At 33.9% G+C, this 20,243-nt stretch overlaps 8 protein-coding genes and 4 pseudogenes across 12 annotated transcripts, besides 2 other annotated features; 9 read left to right on the forward strand and 3 right to left on the reverse strand.

Annotated features, from left to right (window-relative positions):
- The first annotated feature begins 4,183 nt into the window (after positions 1-4,183).
- Positions 4,184-4,220: a mobile genetic element.
- Positions 4,221-4,615: 395 nt separating this feature from the next.
- Positions 4,616-20,243: part of a mobile genetic element that runs on past the window's edge.
- On the reverse strand, positions 6,513-7,361 carry TVAGG3_0637740 (uncharacterized protein; the record flags this gene model as incomplete). Its single annotated transcript, XM_001579341.2, has 1 exon — positions 6,513-7,361. One exon carries the CDS (start codon positions 7,359-7,361, stop codon positions 6,513-6,515), a length of 849 nt encoding a protein of 282 aa, XP_001579391.2.
- Positions 7,380-8,185, forward strand: TVAGG3_0637750 (annotated as a pseudogene). Its single transcript has one exon. A coding segment is annotated over exon 1 (806 nt).
- Positions 8,666-9,151, reverse strand: TVAGG3_0637760 (uncharacterized protein; the record flags this gene model as incomplete). Its single annotated transcript, XM_051241104.1, has 1 exon — positions 8,666-9,151. One exon carries the CDS (start codon positions 9,149-9,151, stop codon positions 8,666-8,668), a length of 486 nt encoding a protein of 161 aa, XP_051087691.1.
- On the forward strand, positions 10,232-10,796 carry TVAGG3_0637770 (annotated as a pseudogene). The gene has a single exon. A coding segment is annotated over exon 1 (565 nt).
- TVAGG3_0637780 (uncharacterized protein) lies at positions 10,843-11,467 on the forward strand (the record flags this gene model as incomplete). Its single annotated transcript, XM_051241105.1, has 1 exon — positions 10,843-11,467. A coding segment is annotated over one exon (625 nt), but the record flags the coding sequence as incomplete, so codon positions are not given.
- Positions 12,121-12,971, forward strand: TVAGG3_0637790 (annotated as a pseudogene). Its single transcript has one exon. A coding segment is annotated over exon 1 (851 nt).
- TVAGG3_0637800 lies at positions 14,221-14,881 on the forward strand (annotated as a pseudogene). The gene has a single exon. A coding segment is annotated over exon 1 (661 nt).
- Positions 15,418-16,332, forward strand: TVAGG3_0637810 (organellar and viral DNA polymerase type B; the record flags this gene model as incomplete). The annotated part of the gene is made up of 1 exon (XM_001297474.2): positions 15,418-16,332. One exon carries the CDS (start codon positions 15,418-15,420, stop codon positions 16,330-16,332), a length of 915 nt encoding a protein of 304 aa, XP_001297475.2.
- Positions 16,672-17,286, forward strand: TVAGG3_0637820 (organellar and viral DNA polymerase type B; the record flags this gene model as incomplete). The annotated part of the gene is made up of 1 exon (XM_001297473.1): positions 16,672-17,286. One exon carries the CDS (start codon positions 16,672-16,674, stop codon positions 17,284-17,286), a length of 615 nt encoding a protein of 204 aa, XP_001297474.1.
- TVAGG3_0637830 (KilA, N-terminal/APSES-type HTH, DNA-binding family) lies at positions 17,375-18,268 on the forward strand (the record flags this gene model as incomplete). Its single annotated transcript, XM_001297472.2, has 1 exon — positions 17,375-18,268. The coding sequence occupies one exon, from the start codon at positions 17,375-17,377 to the stop codon at positions 18,266-18,268; it is 894 nt and encodes a 297-aa protein (XP_001297473.2).
- On the reverse strand, positions 18,865-19,563 carry TVAGG3_0637840 (protein of unknown function, DUF4106 family; the record flags this gene model as incomplete). The annotated part of the gene is made up of 1 exon (XM_051241106.1): positions 18,865-19,563. One exon carries the CDS (start codon positions 19,561-19,563, stop codon positions 18,865-18,867), a length of 699 nt encoding a protein of 232 aa, XP_051087693.1.
- On the forward strand, positions 19,777-20,232 carry TVAGG3_0637850 (uncharacterized protein; the record flags this gene model as incomplete). The annotated part of the gene is made up of 1 exon (XM_051241107.1): positions 19,777-20,232. One exon carries the CDS (start codon positions 19,777-19,779, stop codon positions 20,230-20,232), a length of 456 nt encoding a protein of 151 aa, XP_051087694.1.

The raw sequence follows: 20,243 nt of genomic DNA on the forward strand, positions 1-20,243 counted from the left end.
ATAGATATGGAAAAAAGTATTATTTCTCATATCAATGTGAATCTCAAATATATTGTCCACCTTATAAAGTAAGAATTGAAAAAGGTTTATATCGATATGAACTTTGGGGAGCAGGACGAATTGGTGGTGGTGCATATGTGAGAGGAGATCGATATACATTCAAAACAGAAGAATTTTATATTTTTGTTGGAGGTGTTGCTCAACATTCAAATGAATTATATGGCTATGGTGGTAATAACGGGGGAGGCAATAGTACTATTATTGGGATATATAATAATGGCAAAAGAGGTATTGGCAGCGATGGATCTACAGACATTCGATTGAATATCTCAATTTTGAGATCAAGAGTAATTGTCAGCGGTGCTCCAGGAGGTGCTATATATTATGATAAAATGGGATATGCAGGTGGATTAGTTGGACATAATGGAACACGTTTTGATGAATCAGATTCCATTATCGGAGAAGGCGCAAATCAAACTTCAGGAGGAAAAGGACAATTCAATGGAGAATTTGGCATTGGAGCAAATTGTTCACCTGGAACATCAACAGATATGGCTGGTGCAGGGGGCGCTGGATGGTATGACGGTGGATCTGGATATCATTGGGATGAGGATAGCTCAGGGGGCGGAGGAAGCTCATATATTTCTGGTTTCAAAGGTTGTGAAAGCATTTCATATGATTGGAGATTTGAAAATACAATAATGCTTAATGGAAGCCAACAATTTACAGAACCAGATGGAGCTATGAGTAGATTTGGTCATAAAGGAAGTGGTTTTTGCATCATCACTTGTATTGCAGATTTTATTTCATGTGAGAATCTTTGTTTTTATCAAAATAACATTATCATACAAATAACTTTTGTTTTTACATTGACGAAGTAGACTTCAATAAAGTAATTAATTTTATTAAATTCAATTTTTTACGAATATTTTACAATTCCTCCGAAATTGGGCATTTGTATGATTTTTTTCGATAAGAAAGTAAAGAGAAATTAATGGTTATCTAAAAGGATGCAATCTCAATAACAATATTTATGTCACTTTTATAAATCTCAATTGAAATTTAGATAAGCATTGTGAGTATTGTTGCTTTGCATTTAAAATTGCATAGAAAGCTAGTATCCTCAATTATTGATTATCATTTTATATGAAAAATAACTGTGGAATGTTTTATTAAAAAGATCTTTAAGAAAGACTACAAGCATACATAATAGCATTACAATTAAAATGGATATAATGTAAACAATGACTAGTTAGAGGATAGTATGTTATAATTAGTTTTCCGTGTCCTTCCCATACACCTGACTCATGCTGAACATCGAAAAACTTGAACGATACAGAAGTATCATATGCATAACGATCTTGACCAATTTCTTCATAGTTTTCGTCATAAAAAGTCAATTCTCCTTTCGGAAGAATTGCATTGTCTGACAGAACCCAAGAAGAAACTCCACCAGCACCACCATTATTGTGATGACTGCAAAAACCACCATACCACCCACCACCTGCACTTCCTCTGTCTGTGAATCCATGTGGTGTTTTGATTCCATATGGATTCTTCGAACCATCTGTGCGAGAAGATTCTCCTTGCCCAAAACTGAATCCAAAAGTAGAATTTGCGGATAAATTTTCAATATACATACAGTCTATATTAAATCTTTGCGCTTCGAGACCTCCTGCACCTCCGGAGCCGTCATCAGACTGTTGAAGTGTGCCACCACCGTTGTCAGAACCGCCTCCACCACCGCTAACAATTACACGATGAAAAAGGTCGTTTTTCTCAAATTTGACAGCGGTTTGGCCACCTCCTGATCCTGATGCGTAACCAGGAGAACTTCCACCACCACCATAACCACCTCGATTCATGCAAGATAAACTAAAAGATTTATAACAATTAGAATTTCTTTGATCAAAATATCCCATTCCTCAAATTGTAGCAAAAGCTTTCATTGGATGAAAAAGAACTGAGTAGCCAGAAATATATGCACCTGCACCTCCAGTACTTGGTAATTGTTTGCAGACAGTATTTCCATTCACACGTTTAACTCTGTCTTGTGAAATACAGCTTCCATTGGGAAATCGATATGATGGAACATGCCCACTGCCGCTGCCACCTGATGCACCATAAAGTTCAAACTTATAGATTCCAGGCTGCATTTCAAGAACATAATATGTGCATTCATAATAGTTAACACATGGATATTCAAAAATGTAACTATTATTTTCATGTTTAACGTTAAGTTTTGCATCTTTTACACTTGAATTAAGAAGATATGACTTTATCATATATTAAAGTTGTCATATTCGTTCATGACAAATTAAAAAATGATTTACTATTCAATTGGCATCTTTGTCTAGTTAATATCCCTTTGTAAATACATTTGTTTTATCAAAATTTACTATTGTCATTCTAATAAATCCTAATTGAAAATATTAATCTTAAATCACGCCATTATGAAATTGTTTTAGATCTTATTAATACATTATAAAACTTTTCAAATTGTACTGAGTAATTCATGACTGGAGCAAATAATTTTCGATATGGAAAATGTTCTATCCAAGATACAAGTAAAGTTTATCAAAATTATTCTCCTATATGCCCACAATATCATGCAAATTCTTTTTATCCACGTAATAGCACTTATTATCCCACATATATCAAAATAAATTTAGATCCTGGAAAATATATATTTGAAGCATATGATTCTCAATGACAAGTCTATTAGTACTCTGATGGATATAGTGTATATGCAGAATCAACTATTACAATTTCAAGAAATGTTGATATCTTTCTATTTATCGGATCTACAGGCAAAAATAATCTTTGCGGTTATAAACTGAGACTGATACAGGAAAAAACTTTGATAAAGGAATATTATAGTCAAGTTTTCCTTCTAAAAGTGGTGGATGATATCTATATGGTGGTGAAACTAATCAACCAAGTGGGAGATCTGGATTTGTATATCCAACTGATCGATTGAAAACAGAAATTGGAAATATTAATTTATTATTAAAAATTTGAAAATTAGTTTATTTAGTTAATCAGCGATAAAATTGAATATGAAGGAATATGAGAAATGCTAAGAAGATGTTGACACTGGTAGTTGATTAAATATTGGGAGATGCAAAAATTTTTCATTTGGTTGAATTTTTTTATCTCATTTTCTTCTTCAAAATTATTTTCAATTTTATTTTTTGCTTCGCAAAGTCCTGTAGAAAGATGTGATAATTTGTTGTATAAATTGTTTATTGAGTATGTTATTGTTGCACTTGATGTTTGTCCATCATAATCACTATTAATGATTGTAGCTGAACTTGATGACCAAAAATAAAATGTTTGTGTACAATTATTATTTTTGATTGAACAAGATTCAAATGTAACTGTTGCTTGATATAAATTAAAACAATATTGACTAGCATTGTTTCTAATGATATTACATAAATAAAATTGATGTGGACCAGTATTAAAAATAAAAAAGCATCTAGAGTTTGCTTTGTTATCAATGAAAGATGATTGACTGTTGTATTTCTGTTCTGAATAAATATCAAGTAAAACATCTTCATAACATTTGTTATTTGTTATGTTATTTCGTGAATAACTAAGATTTCCGTATCTTAAATGATTAATTGAATCTCCTTTATCTATTTCTCCACAATCAAAGACTGTTGAATCTTCAAAAATGTTTTTGTTGTTTGTATTTAATCCTGATATATATGAATATAAAAATACTCCTTCATATCCTGATTGTGATTGTATAGATTTTGTGGCACATGTTCGATAGATAACACAACTTCCTTTATAAGAAGAAACTGTTCGAGATGGAGTTTTTGTGCCATTGAATCCAGAAATAGAAATAAGAAGTTTTGTTTGATCATTGATGTCTATATAGACAACAACTTCTTTAAATTCATTGAATAAACATGTTGTAACATAATAATTTCCTTGTGTTGTTGGATTAAATTTTTCATTTTCAGTGTGTTTTTTCAGTGATAACTGAATTTTCATAAAAAAGTGTCCAAGTGTCAAGACTTGGACCTGAATCGAAGAACTGTCTTAACAAATGTTTCATTTTCATACATTTCATAAAAATATTTGAATGAATTACTTCTAAAATTTCGTTTAGCGCACAAAGGATTGTTTTTATTTAATATGGACATAATATTATTTAAGTGTAAAGATTGTGTAATAAACAGAAATTCATCAAAAGTGACAACTCTCAATTTTTTGACATTTGTAAATTCTAAATTGAATGAGAAAAATGAAATAATACTAAGCATAATACAATATTCTAGATTTAATTATAATTAGGAAAAAGTTAGTTTTGAGAGTACTTTTCATAGGCATATAGAATGAAATCTTCTGAAAAATAATATCACATAAACTCATATTATTTTCTAATATATAACTATATATAAAAATCAAATTCAATGATCTTAAAAGCGAAGGATAAACCTCAAAATTTACGAATATAATGAGTGGGAATATTTCATATGGTTTTATGATAGATAAGCATTATATTCCCACTCATTATATTCGTAAATTTTGAGGTTTATCCTTCGCTTTTAAGATCATTGAATTTGATTTTTATATAAAATAGTTATATATTAGAAAATAAAAAAAAAAAAAAAAAAAAAAAAAAAAAAAAGGGAGTGGGGCTTCCAGGCACTTCGTGCCCTCTAGCCCCGAAGATGTTTAGTATAAATGAAGTTCTTATATACGGGTCTTCCAGGAGCTTTTCACAAATTATATATGTTTTCATGTTTTGTCAAGACTTCTTCGTAAAATCAGACAAAAATAATGTTTAGGGTAGAAGGTTAGATATAACCTCTTTTCTAACCTCTTTTCTACCCTCTTGAATTTTCAAGACTTCTTCGTACATGTTTTGTCACTTTCTGTCACTTTTCAGGAAAAAAACATTTTATTATTATATATAAATGAATTTTACAAAACCACCGTTACCGTTCTTTGGAAATAAGAGTAGATGTAAAGATATTCTATTGAGAGAACTTAAGAAACTACCGAATGGTCTAACATTTGTAGACTTGTTCGGTGGAAGTTTCTATATATCTCATTTGTGCCATACATATTTCCTGACTCAAAGATTATATGCAATGACTTCGACAACTATATGACCGTCTCAAACATATTCCAGACACAAACAATATATTGAAAGAGTTAAAAGAAAAGATACTATAGGTAAGATGGAACGTATACCATTAGATAAGAAAAATATTGTGAGAGAGGTTTTGAAAAAAGCAGAATATATAGACTGGGATAGTATATCTGCTAGACTATTATATAGTGGTTCTATAAGAGTTCATGACATTGAAACACTTATGTCAAAAGTTTTATATCTTAACTATACAAATGTTTTCAAAGAGAACATAGAAAAATATATTGAGGGTATAGAGTTTGTGAGATGTCATTGGACAGATTTGTATGAAAAATATAAAGACAAGGAAAATGTTTTCTTTATAGTGGACCCACCGTTCTATAACACATGGGATTTTCAATACCAAGTAGACTGGACTTTGAGAGACTCTTTAGAAACTTTAGACGTTTTACAAACCATCCATGCTTTTACTTTACATCCGATAAAAGTGGTTTGGAAAGTGTCATGAGATGGTTAGAGGACATACATGACTATGAGTTTAGATATGACAAGATAGAATATGAGAGAGGTCCTATAAACCGGAGAAAGTGTCATAACAAAGAAATTTTATTGGTAAGTAAATGTGTTTGAAATAGGACTACTTGTTTTAGGTTTTTTCCATTGTGTCATCTATTTCTTTGACGTGGCAGAAAAGTACAGAGAATATGAAGATGAACCAATGCCTGCAAATGTTCAGTATATGTACTTAAGAGATATTTTTATCTAATATTAAATGGACGCACAGAACTTAGCGAATGCACAGCAACCTGGACAACCAAACCCAGAGAATATTCCAAATGAAGTTAGAATACAAACTGCAATGGCAAACTATGGTCAAGTGCCAACAGATGTACAAATGCAAACTGCCATGTCAAATGACGCTGCGTTAGGTTTGCCACCATGGTATGCAAATATGAGATGGAAAGAGTTTTATACAAACCCTGAAGTGGGATATAAACAACTTTATGCAGATGACGCGAACACAGGAGTTGACCCAGAGTATGTTTTCTACCAGAGGAGAAATAGAATGTATGAGCTCCAGTTAAAGAATGCTATGGAACTCAGAAGGAAACGTAAGAGACTAGGTGGACATTAGATTTTTACATATAGTAAAATGGGTTTCTTCAGTAGTATTGGAAACTTCTTTCGAAATGTTGGAAGAGGTATATGGAATGGAATAAAAACCGTAGGAAGAGGAATTTGGAACGGAGTCAAAAATATTGGCAAAAGAGTAGGTCAGTTCGTTGTATTATACCTAAAGACCCTGAACCAGAAGAACAAGCTCCTGTTATACAACCGCCTGAACCTGCACCACAGTCTAGTTGGCAACCAAATCCAACACCTCAACCGTATTAAAAAATTATATTTTTACCGTTCGATAGTAGTTGTATATGAAACTAAGTTCTAAGTAAAACGCATGGTATAATGGAATTATTCTTTTTCTTCCATCTGTAGTAAACCATACTTGAAAGTCTGAAATACTTCCACTTGGTGGTTCGTATAACTTTGTAGGTTTTTCGTAAAAGTCATTTGCCAAGCATAAGAAAGAGTTTTGCGCACCAGAAAATGAAGCATGAACTATAATAGCATCTGAGTCGAAAACATCTTTAAATAAATATGGTTCATCTCTTGCATATCGACTGTAAATATTTGCTAAAGGAAGTTCGACTTTCTGATTTAACATTCTTTGCAAATAATACCATGACATTGCAGTGAATTCTGTATATATTTGTTCGTCTTTCTTTGGATTGTCTTCGTAGATTTGAAATGACACTTGTGAATTTTGTTTGTCATATACAATTCTCACATAAAGTGTGCTCTCGGTATTTGCATATTCATCAGCATATTTTGCATAACATGAATTTATTTTATCTTCTATATTTTTTAACGCAGTCTGTAGAGAAGATGAAAGGTCAACTTGTATTAGCTCAATTTCTTCCCACATTTTTCGTTTCCCTTCAGATATATAATCTATATGAAACCTTACAATAAATGGAAAACTTTTATCTTCTACAGACACAAACTTCATTCTACGAAAGCCAATAGCTTTTGTGACAGATGGGTCTCTTAGCCATCTTAATGGGTAGTCAAAACGATAGCCTTCATGCTTTACGGTCTCTGTCTCAAACTTTTGACCGACATTAGTAAAAAGTTCATCTAATGGTTTAGTTGTAGCAACTCTTGAATTTTCTTTTTCTATTGGAAGCATATTTTATCTAGAATAAAAATGTCAAATGAAACAGCGTCTATGAGAGAAATACAACACAACCGACAACTCATTATGCAAGCTCTAAATAAGAACACAACAAACTTTTCAAACTATTCTAAGATATCTGAGTCATTGAAAGAAGGAAACTTAAAACTGACATTAAACCCAATGACAGATGAGTTTCTGTTTCAAGACAATAAGAACCATACTGTCTGTATAAATCCAACAAAAGGAACTTTAAACGAGAAACCTATATCTGAACTTCTTTTGAAAGCAGATGTTGACAACAAAGCTGACAAAGAATATGTCATTGAAAAAGTTCAAGAAGAACATGACAGAGCAGATGCAACATATGCAACAAAAGATGACGTTGAAAATAAAGCAGATAAAACATATGTTAACGATGAGTTAGCATATCTGGCTAGTGCGTTAGTGAAGAAGGCAGATAAGGAATATGTGGATGAAAAAGACAATGAAATTAAAGAAAGGGTTGAATGGTATAATGAACGGACATCGAAGATTTTAGAAGGTAAAGCCAATACAGGGTGGGTTTCAGGATGTTTAGACCTTAAAGCCGACAAGAAACTGTAGATATGTTGACACAAACGGTTTCAAGTCATACCAGAGGTTTAATGGAAGATGGACAACAGTTGAAAGAGCTTGAGAAAGGTGTTACAGAGTTAAGGAATACAAAAGCAGACTCGACATGGATAAAAGGATATGTAGATGCAACAAAAAGAACGTATTTTAGCATGGACAGAAGGAACATACCCACAAAAATATCATAGACATAGCATCTCTGACGTAAATGAACTTGAAGAAAAGTTATATAAAAAAGCAGACAAAACAGAGCTTCAAACATTAAAGACAGAAATACTTCAAACATTATATCCTATAGGCTCTATTTATACGTCAATGAACTCTACCAGACCAGAAGTAGTACTTGGTTTTGGAACTTGGACTCAAATAGTCGACAGGTTTTTGTATTGTGCAAACTCTTCAAAGGAAACAGGTGGAAGTAAAACGATTTCAGGTGAAAATTTACCTGCACACAGTCACTACATAGATTTAAGTACATCTCAAGCAGGTTGGCATAAGCATAGATATTGGGATTGGTCAGGAATGATAAAAGGTAAAGGATATGATGTTAAAGACAACGTTAAGTTTGCTATAAATTGTTACTGGGATGACACTCAGGGAGGAGGAAGCCATACACATCGCATTACAGGATATTCGGAAACAACGGGACAGAGTAAAGACTACATGCCACCTTACATGACAGTTTACGCATGGTATAGAAATGCTTAGTCGTCATTTTCAACTTCTTTAGCATATTCGTCAGGAGTTGTCTTATATTTGTTAGGAACTGTCTTTGAAAGTATACCACCTTGAACTTTGACAAGTTTGAAACGAGGTCTGACAATAGTAGTTTTATCTTCTGCTTGCAGTCTGTACATTTTGCCATGTTTGCCTAAAACTTCATAATATTCTCTTGTATACTTTCTTCTATTTTTACGAACACGAATGCGAGTACCTGTCGAGTTCCCATTGTTGTCATAGTCAATAGTATTTTCATATGGGTCGCGTTTAGGTATTTCTATTTTTACTTTGTCACCTTTCTTAAGTTTGAAGCCTGGCATTCTTTCTTGTTTGTCTCTTTTGACTAAACTATTAAATATATAGTCTTTCTCTAAGTCGGGGTTGTTTTTCATTTCTTCGGGGGAGTGGTTTCCCAAACCTTTTTGTTTACGGTTATTGTAAATATTTAAAACTTGTCTCATCTTTGCCATGGAGAAGTGTCTATATTTGTCGTCATATGACATTTCATCTACCTCACCACCTTGTGGTTGGTTTAAGTCTCTTAAGATTTTTATACAACTGTCAATGACACCAAGAGCAGAATGGTTTTGGTCGACAATGAAATATTGGTTTACATTTTTTGAACGCAGATAGTTTTTAATATCGTCTGATTTGAAAGAACGTTCACAGTCAGATGTCAGTTTTGTTGGATGGTATTTGTCAACGAATATTGTCAAAGCAGTTTTCACATCTAAAATATTTTTTGGACTGTAATGGTATGGCTTCACAGTATCTTGTGTTTTGACCGACAAATATTAGCCAGTATGGAGGTCCATCTGTTCTAACTCTCGGAATGTTTTCCAAGATATCCATAAACCAAGCATTTGGTGTTGAACTAAAGATTTTTACCATGAGTGCTTTCTTTGTCGCTTAAACATAGGGGTCCTTGTTTGGATTCGTCATTTTTTACCTATAAGAAATGGGTTTATTTGGCGCATTAGCAGGAGTTGCATCCAGATTTTTACCCGCAGTGGGAACAATAGCCAGAGTGTATTTGGAGTTGGAAGGAAGATTTTGAGTACATTAGGTATACTTAAAGAGAAAAGCACAACCTATTATACAAACTGTACAGAAAGGTTGGGATGTAGCACGAGATGCAGCAAATCTTATTCCAAATCCTGAAACAAGAGGAAAAGTTCAAGGATGGATGGACAATGTAGGAAGACAAGCAGGAAACTACTATAACAAAGCAAAGACTACTATAACCAAGCAGGGCAACTATATGGACCAAGGTGAAAGATTCTTTAACAGAGGATATAACCAGCACAACAGTGGGTAACAACAACCAACCGCAACCGCCTCAAACGTGGGAATGTAAATTTTTTACTGAGATGAAAATGAACAATACAGCATTGAGACAAATGGGTTCAAGATGGATTTGTCGGCTTCCAGTAGTTAAACCACCACGTGTTTGTCAAGTTCTTCCTATACCTCAAGAAGTTTTAGACCGACTTAAAAAACCTCAACAACCAGTTGAAACAAAACCAAACTAAATTTTTTACTGAGATGAAATGACCGAAGAAGTTGAAACGGTAGATTTGACACCACAACAAAAAGTTCAGAACCATTGTCAAACCTGTCAAAGAACTTACAGATGAAGAGAAAAATTCAATAATAGAAAGTGCCAGGTCTGGAAATACAAACCCTAACTATAAAGTCACTTTTCATAGAAATGGAACGGCTAGTATCTCAAAAAAGAAACAGACTCTCACAAATAAAATATTGAAGTCTGAAGGAGCTTTCGAGACAACAGATGGAAAAGTTTACTTCACTGACCAACAGTTCATTATAGAACATCTCATTGACTTAGAGTCGAAATATTCTAAACTTTACAACAAACACAAAAAGTTGAAAGGAAAACAAAAACAAATGGCATATGATATTTACGAAGATGTTGACGACACAACTGTTCCTGCAGGTGAGGTAAAGTCAGAGGAACCGAAAAGTGACGAAAAACCGATAGAAGAAGGGAAGCCAAAAACTGAAGATAAACCAAAACCAAAGTTTAGTCAACCTTCATTAGCTGGTATGGGTTGGCGTCAAAGACTTATGGCAGCAGGTGGTTATGTAAAGTAAAGAAAAAAAATATTTTTTTATTTTTATAAAAATGCCCCCATATAGAATGGATAGAAAATCTGCTAGAATAAAAGCAGAGTTACAAAGATATGGTTGGAGAGTTTCGAAGAAGTTTAAATATAGGAAGGGAAGACCCATAAAAGTTTATGACAAACTGGCTGGTCTGACCTACGAAATGGACTTGGAAACAGCGCGCACAAATTATCCAAACAGATTAGAGAGGTTAGAAGAAGAACGTCTTATGGACATGCCTTTCAATGTTACTGAACCTCAAGTTGAAGGACACGACGGCTTTGCCAGATTCTACTGGAAACATGACGAACAATTGCATCCTTTGAGAAGGAAAAAAGGAAAAGGTGAAGACGCACATGCTCCCATGGAAAGAACAAGATATGCATATGAAAAGTATCGTGAAGTTAGAAGTCAAATTACATCTGGTCGAACCTTTACAGTAAACTTTGACGAAGGAAAGAACAAAGAAGGCTTCATGGGTGTACTTGCTGCCATACAAGACGGAAATAAGAAAGGATACAATCTCAGATTGACCATAACAGATTTGGATGGTCATATATACTATGCGCATGGCAATGAACAAACAGCTGCAAAACTTCTTGACGCTTTCAAGACTACAAAGAGAGAACAAATGTTTGACTCCGACTCAGACATTTTGAATGCAATTGAAGGAATTGCAAGTGTAAAATTTGAATGGTATGAACCTAACCCTCAAGCAGTCAGACAACATGCTGGATACTTCCCCTTCATAAATAAGTCTGACATTGACTTGACAAGGTATGGAATTTACAATTCAATTGAAACAATTGTCAATGAACCTTGCATTCTTACATGTCTCAGGAACTCTGGTCTTGTTACAGATGAGAAGATGAAGTATCTTGAGTCATGTGTGAAGACAAGGTACATTCTCAGAGGTCAATTGGCAAAAATTGCACCGTTGGCAAATGTCAATATCCGAGTCAACATACCTACAGCTAAAGGTTCTTCACATGACGACTATGTTGTTGACAAAGACTTACCATGGTTGAAGATTGCAATTGTCCACAACCACTTCATGTTGAACGAAAGTCTTATGTTCGGAAAAGGCAAGTGCAACATTGTCAGAGCTGTAAACATTCTTTTCGAGAAAGGTTTGTTGGAACCAATTCCAGATGACAAGCTGACAGAAACTTTTGTACCAAAAGACGAAACAAACTTTTCACTGTTAGCAAGACCAAAAGTTGTTCCAGACAAAGTTCTAGTACAAAAGAAGTACACAGTTCCAAAAGGAGTTGGATTGTTCGGATACCAACCTGAACCAGAAGAACTTCCAATGAGGTTGCAAGAACTTCAAGATGCTATAAACAAACTTCCATTGAGACATCCAATCGACGTCAAATTGTATTGGAGAGCTTCTGAGTTAGGTCAGAAGGTTTTATATGAAACAGGTTGCTTTGACGATGTTTATGAGATAACAGGAGAAGTTTCTCAGAAGATAAGAGACTCACTTGAATTTCACGAACTGGACCGATTGGATGCGACAAGTTCGACTCAAACGAAAAGATATACTATGTTGACCTTAACGCTGCGTACATGAGGTTTGTCCAATATATTCCAACTGGAATTCCAAACGAAGACGGTGAGTTCCCAGGAAGGAACTATACAGTTGGAAAAGTCATACAACAACTGTATGATATTAGGAAAGCTTCAAACCCCAAACTTGCAATGACACTCAAATTGCTTATGAATTCGACATGGGGGTATTCCATTAAAAAACCTCAAGAGATGAAGAGTAAACATTATGAGAAGGTCGACAACTTTGTTGAAAGGTTCTCCCCTTTTGTTTTGAAATACGAATTTACCGAAGGTCAAAGTGGCTTAGTAACCACAGTAAAACCTATTGTCGAACATTGGTCTTACCCTCAGTTCGCAAAGGCAGTCCTTGACAACTACAACAAATTCTTCTCAGAGGTTAAATCCAAAGTGAAGGTATACTATGAGAACATTGACGCACTCATGACGAACGAAGAAGGCTATAACAAACTCATTGAAATGGGTTTAGTTGGTGAGAAAATGGGCTGTTTTAAGCTAGACAAGGTATTTTCCGAAGTTCATGTAATATCGAAAAGGAAGTACTGGGGTATACTTGAAGACGGCACAGAAATAAAACATTGCATGAAATAAAACATTGCATGAAATAAAACATTTTTTTAAAAAAACATTTTTTTATTTTATTTGAAATGTACGCTGAGTTTGTTGGAACAGACCGTTGGGAAACTTGTTTGTTAGATGAGAAATATGAAATTCACTGTTGTGAGTCATTTGAAGTCAGAAACAAAAAGACAAAAAGAGTTTTAAGCGAATGTGAGCGAAATGACGGATATGCTAGGATGAGGATTGGTGAGAAATGCTATTTTAAACATATTGTCATTGCAACTCATTTTATACCGAACCCTAACAATCTACCTTTTGTAGACCATATAAACCGTATAAGAAACGACAATAGACTTGAAAACTTACGCTGGGTCACTCGTTCTGAAAACAATAAGAACAGAGGCAAATTTGGAGATATAGTATTCGAATTTGTCGACGAACTAGAAGATGAAGCAATTGAAATTACAGACTATGGCAAGCATACGTTTGAGTTTTACTACTATAGCGAAGAACAGGACTCTTTCTACTTTTATACCGGCGTAAACTATAGGAAATTACAAGTATGTTTTACTAAGGAAGGCTATGCTTATGTAAACACTAGAGATACAGATGGAAAACACGTTAAAATACTTCTTAACAAATTCAAGAAGCTATATGGCATACCATTTTAAAACAGTATATTTTTACATATATTAAATGCTTCAGGTTGAAAAACAAAGAACAAAAGTAGCAGATACAAAACCGTTAGACTATATCTTTACAAACGCTGGTAGGACTATATCAGATGAAGAAATTTCATCCCGAATTGTCTTTCATATATAACTACGGAAAAGTGCTGAATTCGACAAAAATGAGTTTTTGGTTGAAAAAAGAGGTGGAGCCAAAAGTGGCTCGACCTCAAAACAAGCATTTTGTGAAGAATATACCAACCCGCGGAAAACAGCGGGTTGCTTTTTATACAAAATTCAACAGGTGAATTTTCATGAATTTCCTTAAGATAGAAAAAAATATATTTTAGGCGACCAGGTCACTCGGTCACTCGGTCACTCGGTCAACTAACATCTTTTTGAAAAAGTGTGACAACATGACATTTTGACAACAACACAGGAATAGATTTCATCGTATATTTTTTGTTAAGACTTCATCGTAAATGTTTTGTTGAGACTTCATCGTATATTGTTTTGTCGAGATTTTTATCGTTGTGGTCCGACGGTTAAGCCACAAACGAATGTCCGACGTCCCACCAAAAATATTTTTTATTTTTATTGTAAGAACAGAAATGTCAGTCGAAGCAAAAACGTTCACGAACAAATCTAATGGCGAAACATTCACAAAAGGCACTTACAACGGTATTGAAGTCTTACGTAGAGACAAGGATGGTTATATAAATGCAACAAATATGTGTCAGCAGTTTAGGAAAGACTTTAGAAGGTTGTTGGAAAATAAGTCCTGGGAAGAGTATTTTAAGGCATTTTGTGAAGAATATACCACCCGCGGAATTCCGCGGGTTGCTTTTTATACAATGTTAATGCAGGAATTCCGGATGAAATCAAACAGGTTAGAGGAATGTATGTAGACCAAGACTCGTAAACTATATAGCAATGTGGGCTTCTCCAAAATATTGTATAGCAGTTGGAAAAATTATGGACTCCATAGACAAGAAAGTTCATGAGAAGTTAGATGAAGAAGAACTTGAAGATACAGTAGAGAATGCAAAACCTTTGTTCGAAGAAGAAGTTAGAAAAATGCATGAAAAACAAATAGAACATGAACGTGAGATATGTTCTGGTTATAGAGATTCTCCATACGAACTAGACCAATGGGAACAAGAAGATTTAAAGAGAGAATTTAGAGAATATGAACTCGCTAAGATAACATTAGAAGCTGCAGAAAAGAAGTTAAAAGTTTGGGGTCGTTTTGTACAAAAATATTGTGAGTAAATGAACCATTTTTTTTCGACAAAAATATATTTTATGTTAGAATGTTAGATCTAACCTGTCTTCTACCCTCTTTTCTAACATCGTAGAAAACTCATGAAATTTACACCAAAAATATATTTTATGTTAGAATGTTAGATCTAACATGTTTTCTAACCTGTTTTCTAACATGGTCTAAAACTCTTGAATTTGTCAAGACTTCTTCGTAAATGTTTTGTCAAGACTTCTTCGTAAATGTTTTGTCAAGACTTCTTCGTAAATGTTTTGTCAAGACTTCTTCGTAAATGTTTTGTCAAGACTTCTTCGTAAATGTTTTGTCAAGACTTCTTCGTAAATGTTTTGTCAAGACTTCTTCGTAATGAGCGTAAAAGACCCAAAAATATAATTTATGTTAGAATGTTAGATCTAACATGTTTTCTAACACGTTTTCTAACATGGTCTAAAACTCTTGAAACTCTTGAATTTTCATGAATTTTCCCGAAATAAAAAATAAAGTTAGTTTTTTAAAAAAAATATTTTTTTATTTTTATTGTAAGAACATGTTAGCAACAACAGCACCAAACTCGTTAGTCATGAATCCAACATCTATGTTAGTAGAGATGAAAAGCTTCATTCCTTCTTCATATACTTTCGAAACAAAAATCCAGAAGATAAAGCAAGAACTGTTAACAAGTAATTTAGACTGTAGTGCGAAAGATGAAACAAATGAACAGTATCTTTATGAAATGCAGGACATTATTGACCATTTGCCTAAACTACCTGAAATCCAACAACAAAAACTAACCATTCCCGAATTTGACGAAATAGAAGTCAAAGCAACTGACTCAGTAGAAATAAAGAAGTTCATACGAAAGGTAAATTATGAATTCCTTGGTTTTCATTGCAACCATAAGGTTATGGACAAAGACTGCGACATGGTATATAAGAACATCTCTGACATATATAAATCCGAAGAATTTAAGACCTACGACAACTTTGTTTCGTTAGTTGCAAAATGTGTTTGGGAAATAAGAGATAAAGATAGTAGGGGTAAGGTATGGAACGAACAAATAAAACCCGCTATGTTCGAGATGAAGAAAACCATTGACGCCTTGGTCATACTTGCAGGTAAGGTTTCAGAATATAACGCAAAAATGAACCCGCAATGTTCAAAATGTAAAGCAGCAATGAGGAAATATAACTACTCCGTCAAAGAGATAGAACGTATGCGAAACGACTATGCAGATTTAAAGAAAGAAGCAGAAAAACCAGCAGAAGATAAAATGAACATGTTAGAATTTCTGAACAAAAACTATCCAACAGCAGAAGATTTCCTTCTATCTGACGTCAAGAAGAAGTATAAAGAAACTTTCGGTATCGTTAAAACTTTTGACATACTAAAAGAAGAAATAGAAGCTACGAAATTGTTTAGAGTCATGAACCATCGCAACATATACCATGTAAAACGCTTGTAAATAGTTATGTTAGAAAACATGTTAGAAAACATGTTAGATCTAACATTCTAACATAAACATTATTTTTACTGAATTCCGTATGAAATTTCATGAGTTTTGTATGTTTTAGACCATGTTAGAAAACATGTTAGAAAACAGGTTAGATCTAACATTCTAACATAAACTTTATTTTTACTGAATTCCGTATGAAATTTCATGAGTTTTGTGTGTTTTTTTGACGAAGAGAACTTTTACACTTCGTAAAAAAATTCTATGAAATCATATCTTTTATACAAGATAGAAAAAATAAAGTTAGTTTTTTATAAAATATTTTTTTTATTTTGTATGTAAGAACAGGAAATGTCAAACACTGAGTTTGAAACAGTTAGAAAGATAGACAATGACACCAAATTGGTTAGAATTGGTGATTTAAACGTAAGATACTCAAAGAAATACAACAAATATTCTTTGTCAGACATTTTAACACTATCTGAAAAGAAAACATCCCACGACTGGGTTAAAAATGCTTCAACTCAGAAAATTTTGACAAGAAATCCTGAGCTTATGATATCGGTAAGATTCTATGGAACAAGAACATATCTTATAGACAAAAGTCTTATACCACTAGTTTTGTTATGGTTAGACCCAGTTGTTGGATATAATTTCATAACATATGGTTTATTCGACTCAGAACGTTGCAGTGAAGGCTTACTTTACATCGTTCAGAAACCGAAGGACTTCAATACAAAGAGATATAAGATAGGAAGAACATATAATATAACTCAAAGATATGACAGTACAGTCAATAGAGTTAAGGTTGCGTTTGTTAACGATATGAGAGCTGCTGAAACAGAACTACTTGAAAAGTTTGAGAAAATGTATGGTGCTCCCACGAGAGGTAAAGAAACTTTCGAAGTAGATGAGATAGCTAAAGCTATAAAATTATTTGACGAAGTTGCTGAAAAATACATGTAAAGCGTTTATTTTTGGTCTTTTATACAAGATAGAAAATAACGCTAATTTTATTTTTTTTTATTTTTTTATTTTGTATGTAAAGACAGAAATGTCAACAACAGAGAACACAACAACTGCTATCGTTCATGAAGCCATAAGTGAAGAATACGAGTGGGTTCAGTTTAACAAACAGTTACGTCTCATTCGTTCGGTCAAAGATGACATGTACCAAATGCAAAGTATTTTGACAGCATGTTTTGCACCAGATACTAAGGTTCCTAAAGACTGGTTTAGGAACCAAAGCACTATTGAACTATTAAATGAAGCACAGCGAGACAGACTTTTTTCTGAAAATCGTGAAGAACAGCGAGTGGGAGAAAAACCCCAGTCGCCAAAACTCTATGAAAATCGTGAAAAATTGCGAGTGGGAGAAAAACCCCAGTCGCCAAAACTCTATGAAAATCGTGAAAATTTGCCAAATGGTTTGAGAGGATATTATGTTCATAGACTTCTCGTAAATAATGTGGCACAATGGGCTTCAGCTCGCTATTCATGGTATGTTTGTAAACTTCTTGACGAACTTCATAGACAAGAACGTGAAGAGATGGAAAACAAGCTTGAAGCAAAAGACAAAAGCATTCAGAAAAGAATACCACGTTCGGTACCAAAAGGAAAGGAAAAGAACTATAAGTATATGATTTATACTGAAGAGATGGAAAATGAAGAAGATAAAGATATGGTTATGTTGCATTTAGTCAGAAGAAACAACAAAAGCTTTTACGACCTTGCTAAGATTTACAAATCTGACAGAAATTGGTTCTATCGCGAAAACTTACCGATTTCAATGACACCGAATGAAGATGTGAAACAAATAGTTCAAGATACGTTACCTCAAACACACTATGATATGAAAGGTTGTACAATTCTTACCTTCAAAGAAGACTTACCGCTACTGAAGGAAAAAATAACAGAGTATTTTGACAACTTCAAACAAGCAGAGTAAATGAACCATTTATTTTTCAAGCTTGACTTCAGATGGCTCAGGTAGCTCTATAAAGTATATTGCCTTGTCAAATCCTTCCGACATTCCAAGTTCTTCCTTCCGACATTCCGAGTCCTTCCTTCTGGCATTCCGAGTCCTTCCATCCGACATTCCGAGTCCTTCCATCCGACATTCCAAGTCCTTCCATCCGACATTCCAAGTCCTTCCTTCCAACATTCCGAGTCCTTCCTTCCAACAAGAAAAAAATTTCCCGACAACTGGAAAAAATTTTCCCGACAACTGGAAAAAATTTTCCTGTTGTCCGTCTGTAAACCATTCAAATTTTCGAAAATTGAGAACTTTTTTCCCGACAACTGGAAAAATTTTTCCCGACAACTGGAAAAAAATTTCCCGACAACTGGAAAAAAATTTCCTTCCGACATTCCGAGTCCTTCCTTCCAACAGGAAAAAAATTTCCCGACAACAGGAAAAGTTCTTCCTTCCGACAGGACACAAACGAATGTCCGACGTTCCTCTTCCTGAATGTCTTCCAAAGCCAGAAGAACCGACAGCCCCAGCACCACAACAGACTTACTAAGACTAAACACTTACATTTTTCAAGCTTGACTTTTTACAATTTGAACTTTGTTCGCGTAGATGTGAATTCTGAAAGAAGTATGAGGGTCTTGTATGACTTTGTACTTCTCCCATAGTTCATGTCTGTCAAACTTACCTGCCATGGACTCTTTCATAAGTTCCATGAAATCGTCTTCGGACAATCCAGGGAAAAGTAGTATAATGTCAGTAAGTATTCTTTTAACATCTTTACTTAAACTCTTTGCTGTCTGTACACAAATGACAACTGAGATGTTAAAGTGTCTGAGCTTCTTAAGAATTCGACACATATCTTGTTCTCTGTTCTTTAACAAAGGATGAGAAGCAAAGTCATCTAAGATAAGAAGACATCTATGAGGGTAAGTCTTCCAATCGTAAGATTGCAATTTCTTCGAAATGTATTCTATCTCTTTCTGTTTGTTTCTGAAGTGTTTCTTCTCTAATATTCTTTGCATTTCCTCATTTGGGTCTTTAAACTTCGAGTTTATATACTCATTTATAGCATTATACTTCAAAACTCTTCTTTGGTACTTCTTTATCCAATCTAACAACTCAGAGTCTTTTATACATACTAACTTAGACTTCTTTATAATATCTTTGAACGAATTGACGGTTTGGTCAAATTGACCAGAAGTACTACAAATAACAACTAACTCATAGAATGGGTTCTTCTCATCTAGTTCTTGTTGTTGTGCAGCCATTTTAAGATAAGTGAAAGTCTTACCCGACCCAGGTGGTGCGATTAGACCTGTATACCATTCTGAGCAAATAGGAACTTGTCATGTAGGTTTTATCTGAGCATTTTCTAACTTCCTCTTGTTCTTGTTTAAAACATTCTCAAATTTCTTGTCAATGTCAGCAAACTTTTTTTCTAACATATTTTTAGAAAAATTAAAATTTTTATCTTTTAGAAAATGTCTAGCGATTTCGCTATCTATATTCGAGACAAACTTTTCGACTCTAAAACTTCTGTCGACCATAAAATCTTACATAGTGTAAACAAGAAAGGTGAATTTGTTCTAAAGTTCTGTTTCTCGGAATATGACAAGAACCATAAAACATTACAAAGAGCAGTCTTAAAATTTGTCAATGACAGACTTGTTGACAGAGATGACGCCGATTGGAAAGATGAAGTCCAACAAAAGTTCTTAGAATGCAAAGAAGACACATGCGCTGTTCTTGAAGATGAAATAGGAAACAGAATAGAAGAGCTATTAAAGGACAAAGAACTTTTACATAAATATGGTTCTGAGAAGTTTGACATAACTCCACCAGAAAAGAAGAAGAAGAGAGAGAAGAAAGAAAAGAAAGTAGAAGAAGAGAAGAAAGAGCCAGAGCCAGAGCCAGAGAAAAAGAAATTTGACATGTAAAAATAAAATTT

The sequence above is a fragment of the Trichomonas vaginalis genome, chromosome III (assembly GCF_026262505.1).
Source record: "Trichomonas vaginalis G3 chromosome III, whole genome shotgun sequence".
Classification (NCBI taxonomy): Eukaryota; Parabasalia; order Trichomonadida; family Trichomonadidae; genus Trichomonas; species Trichomonas vaginalis.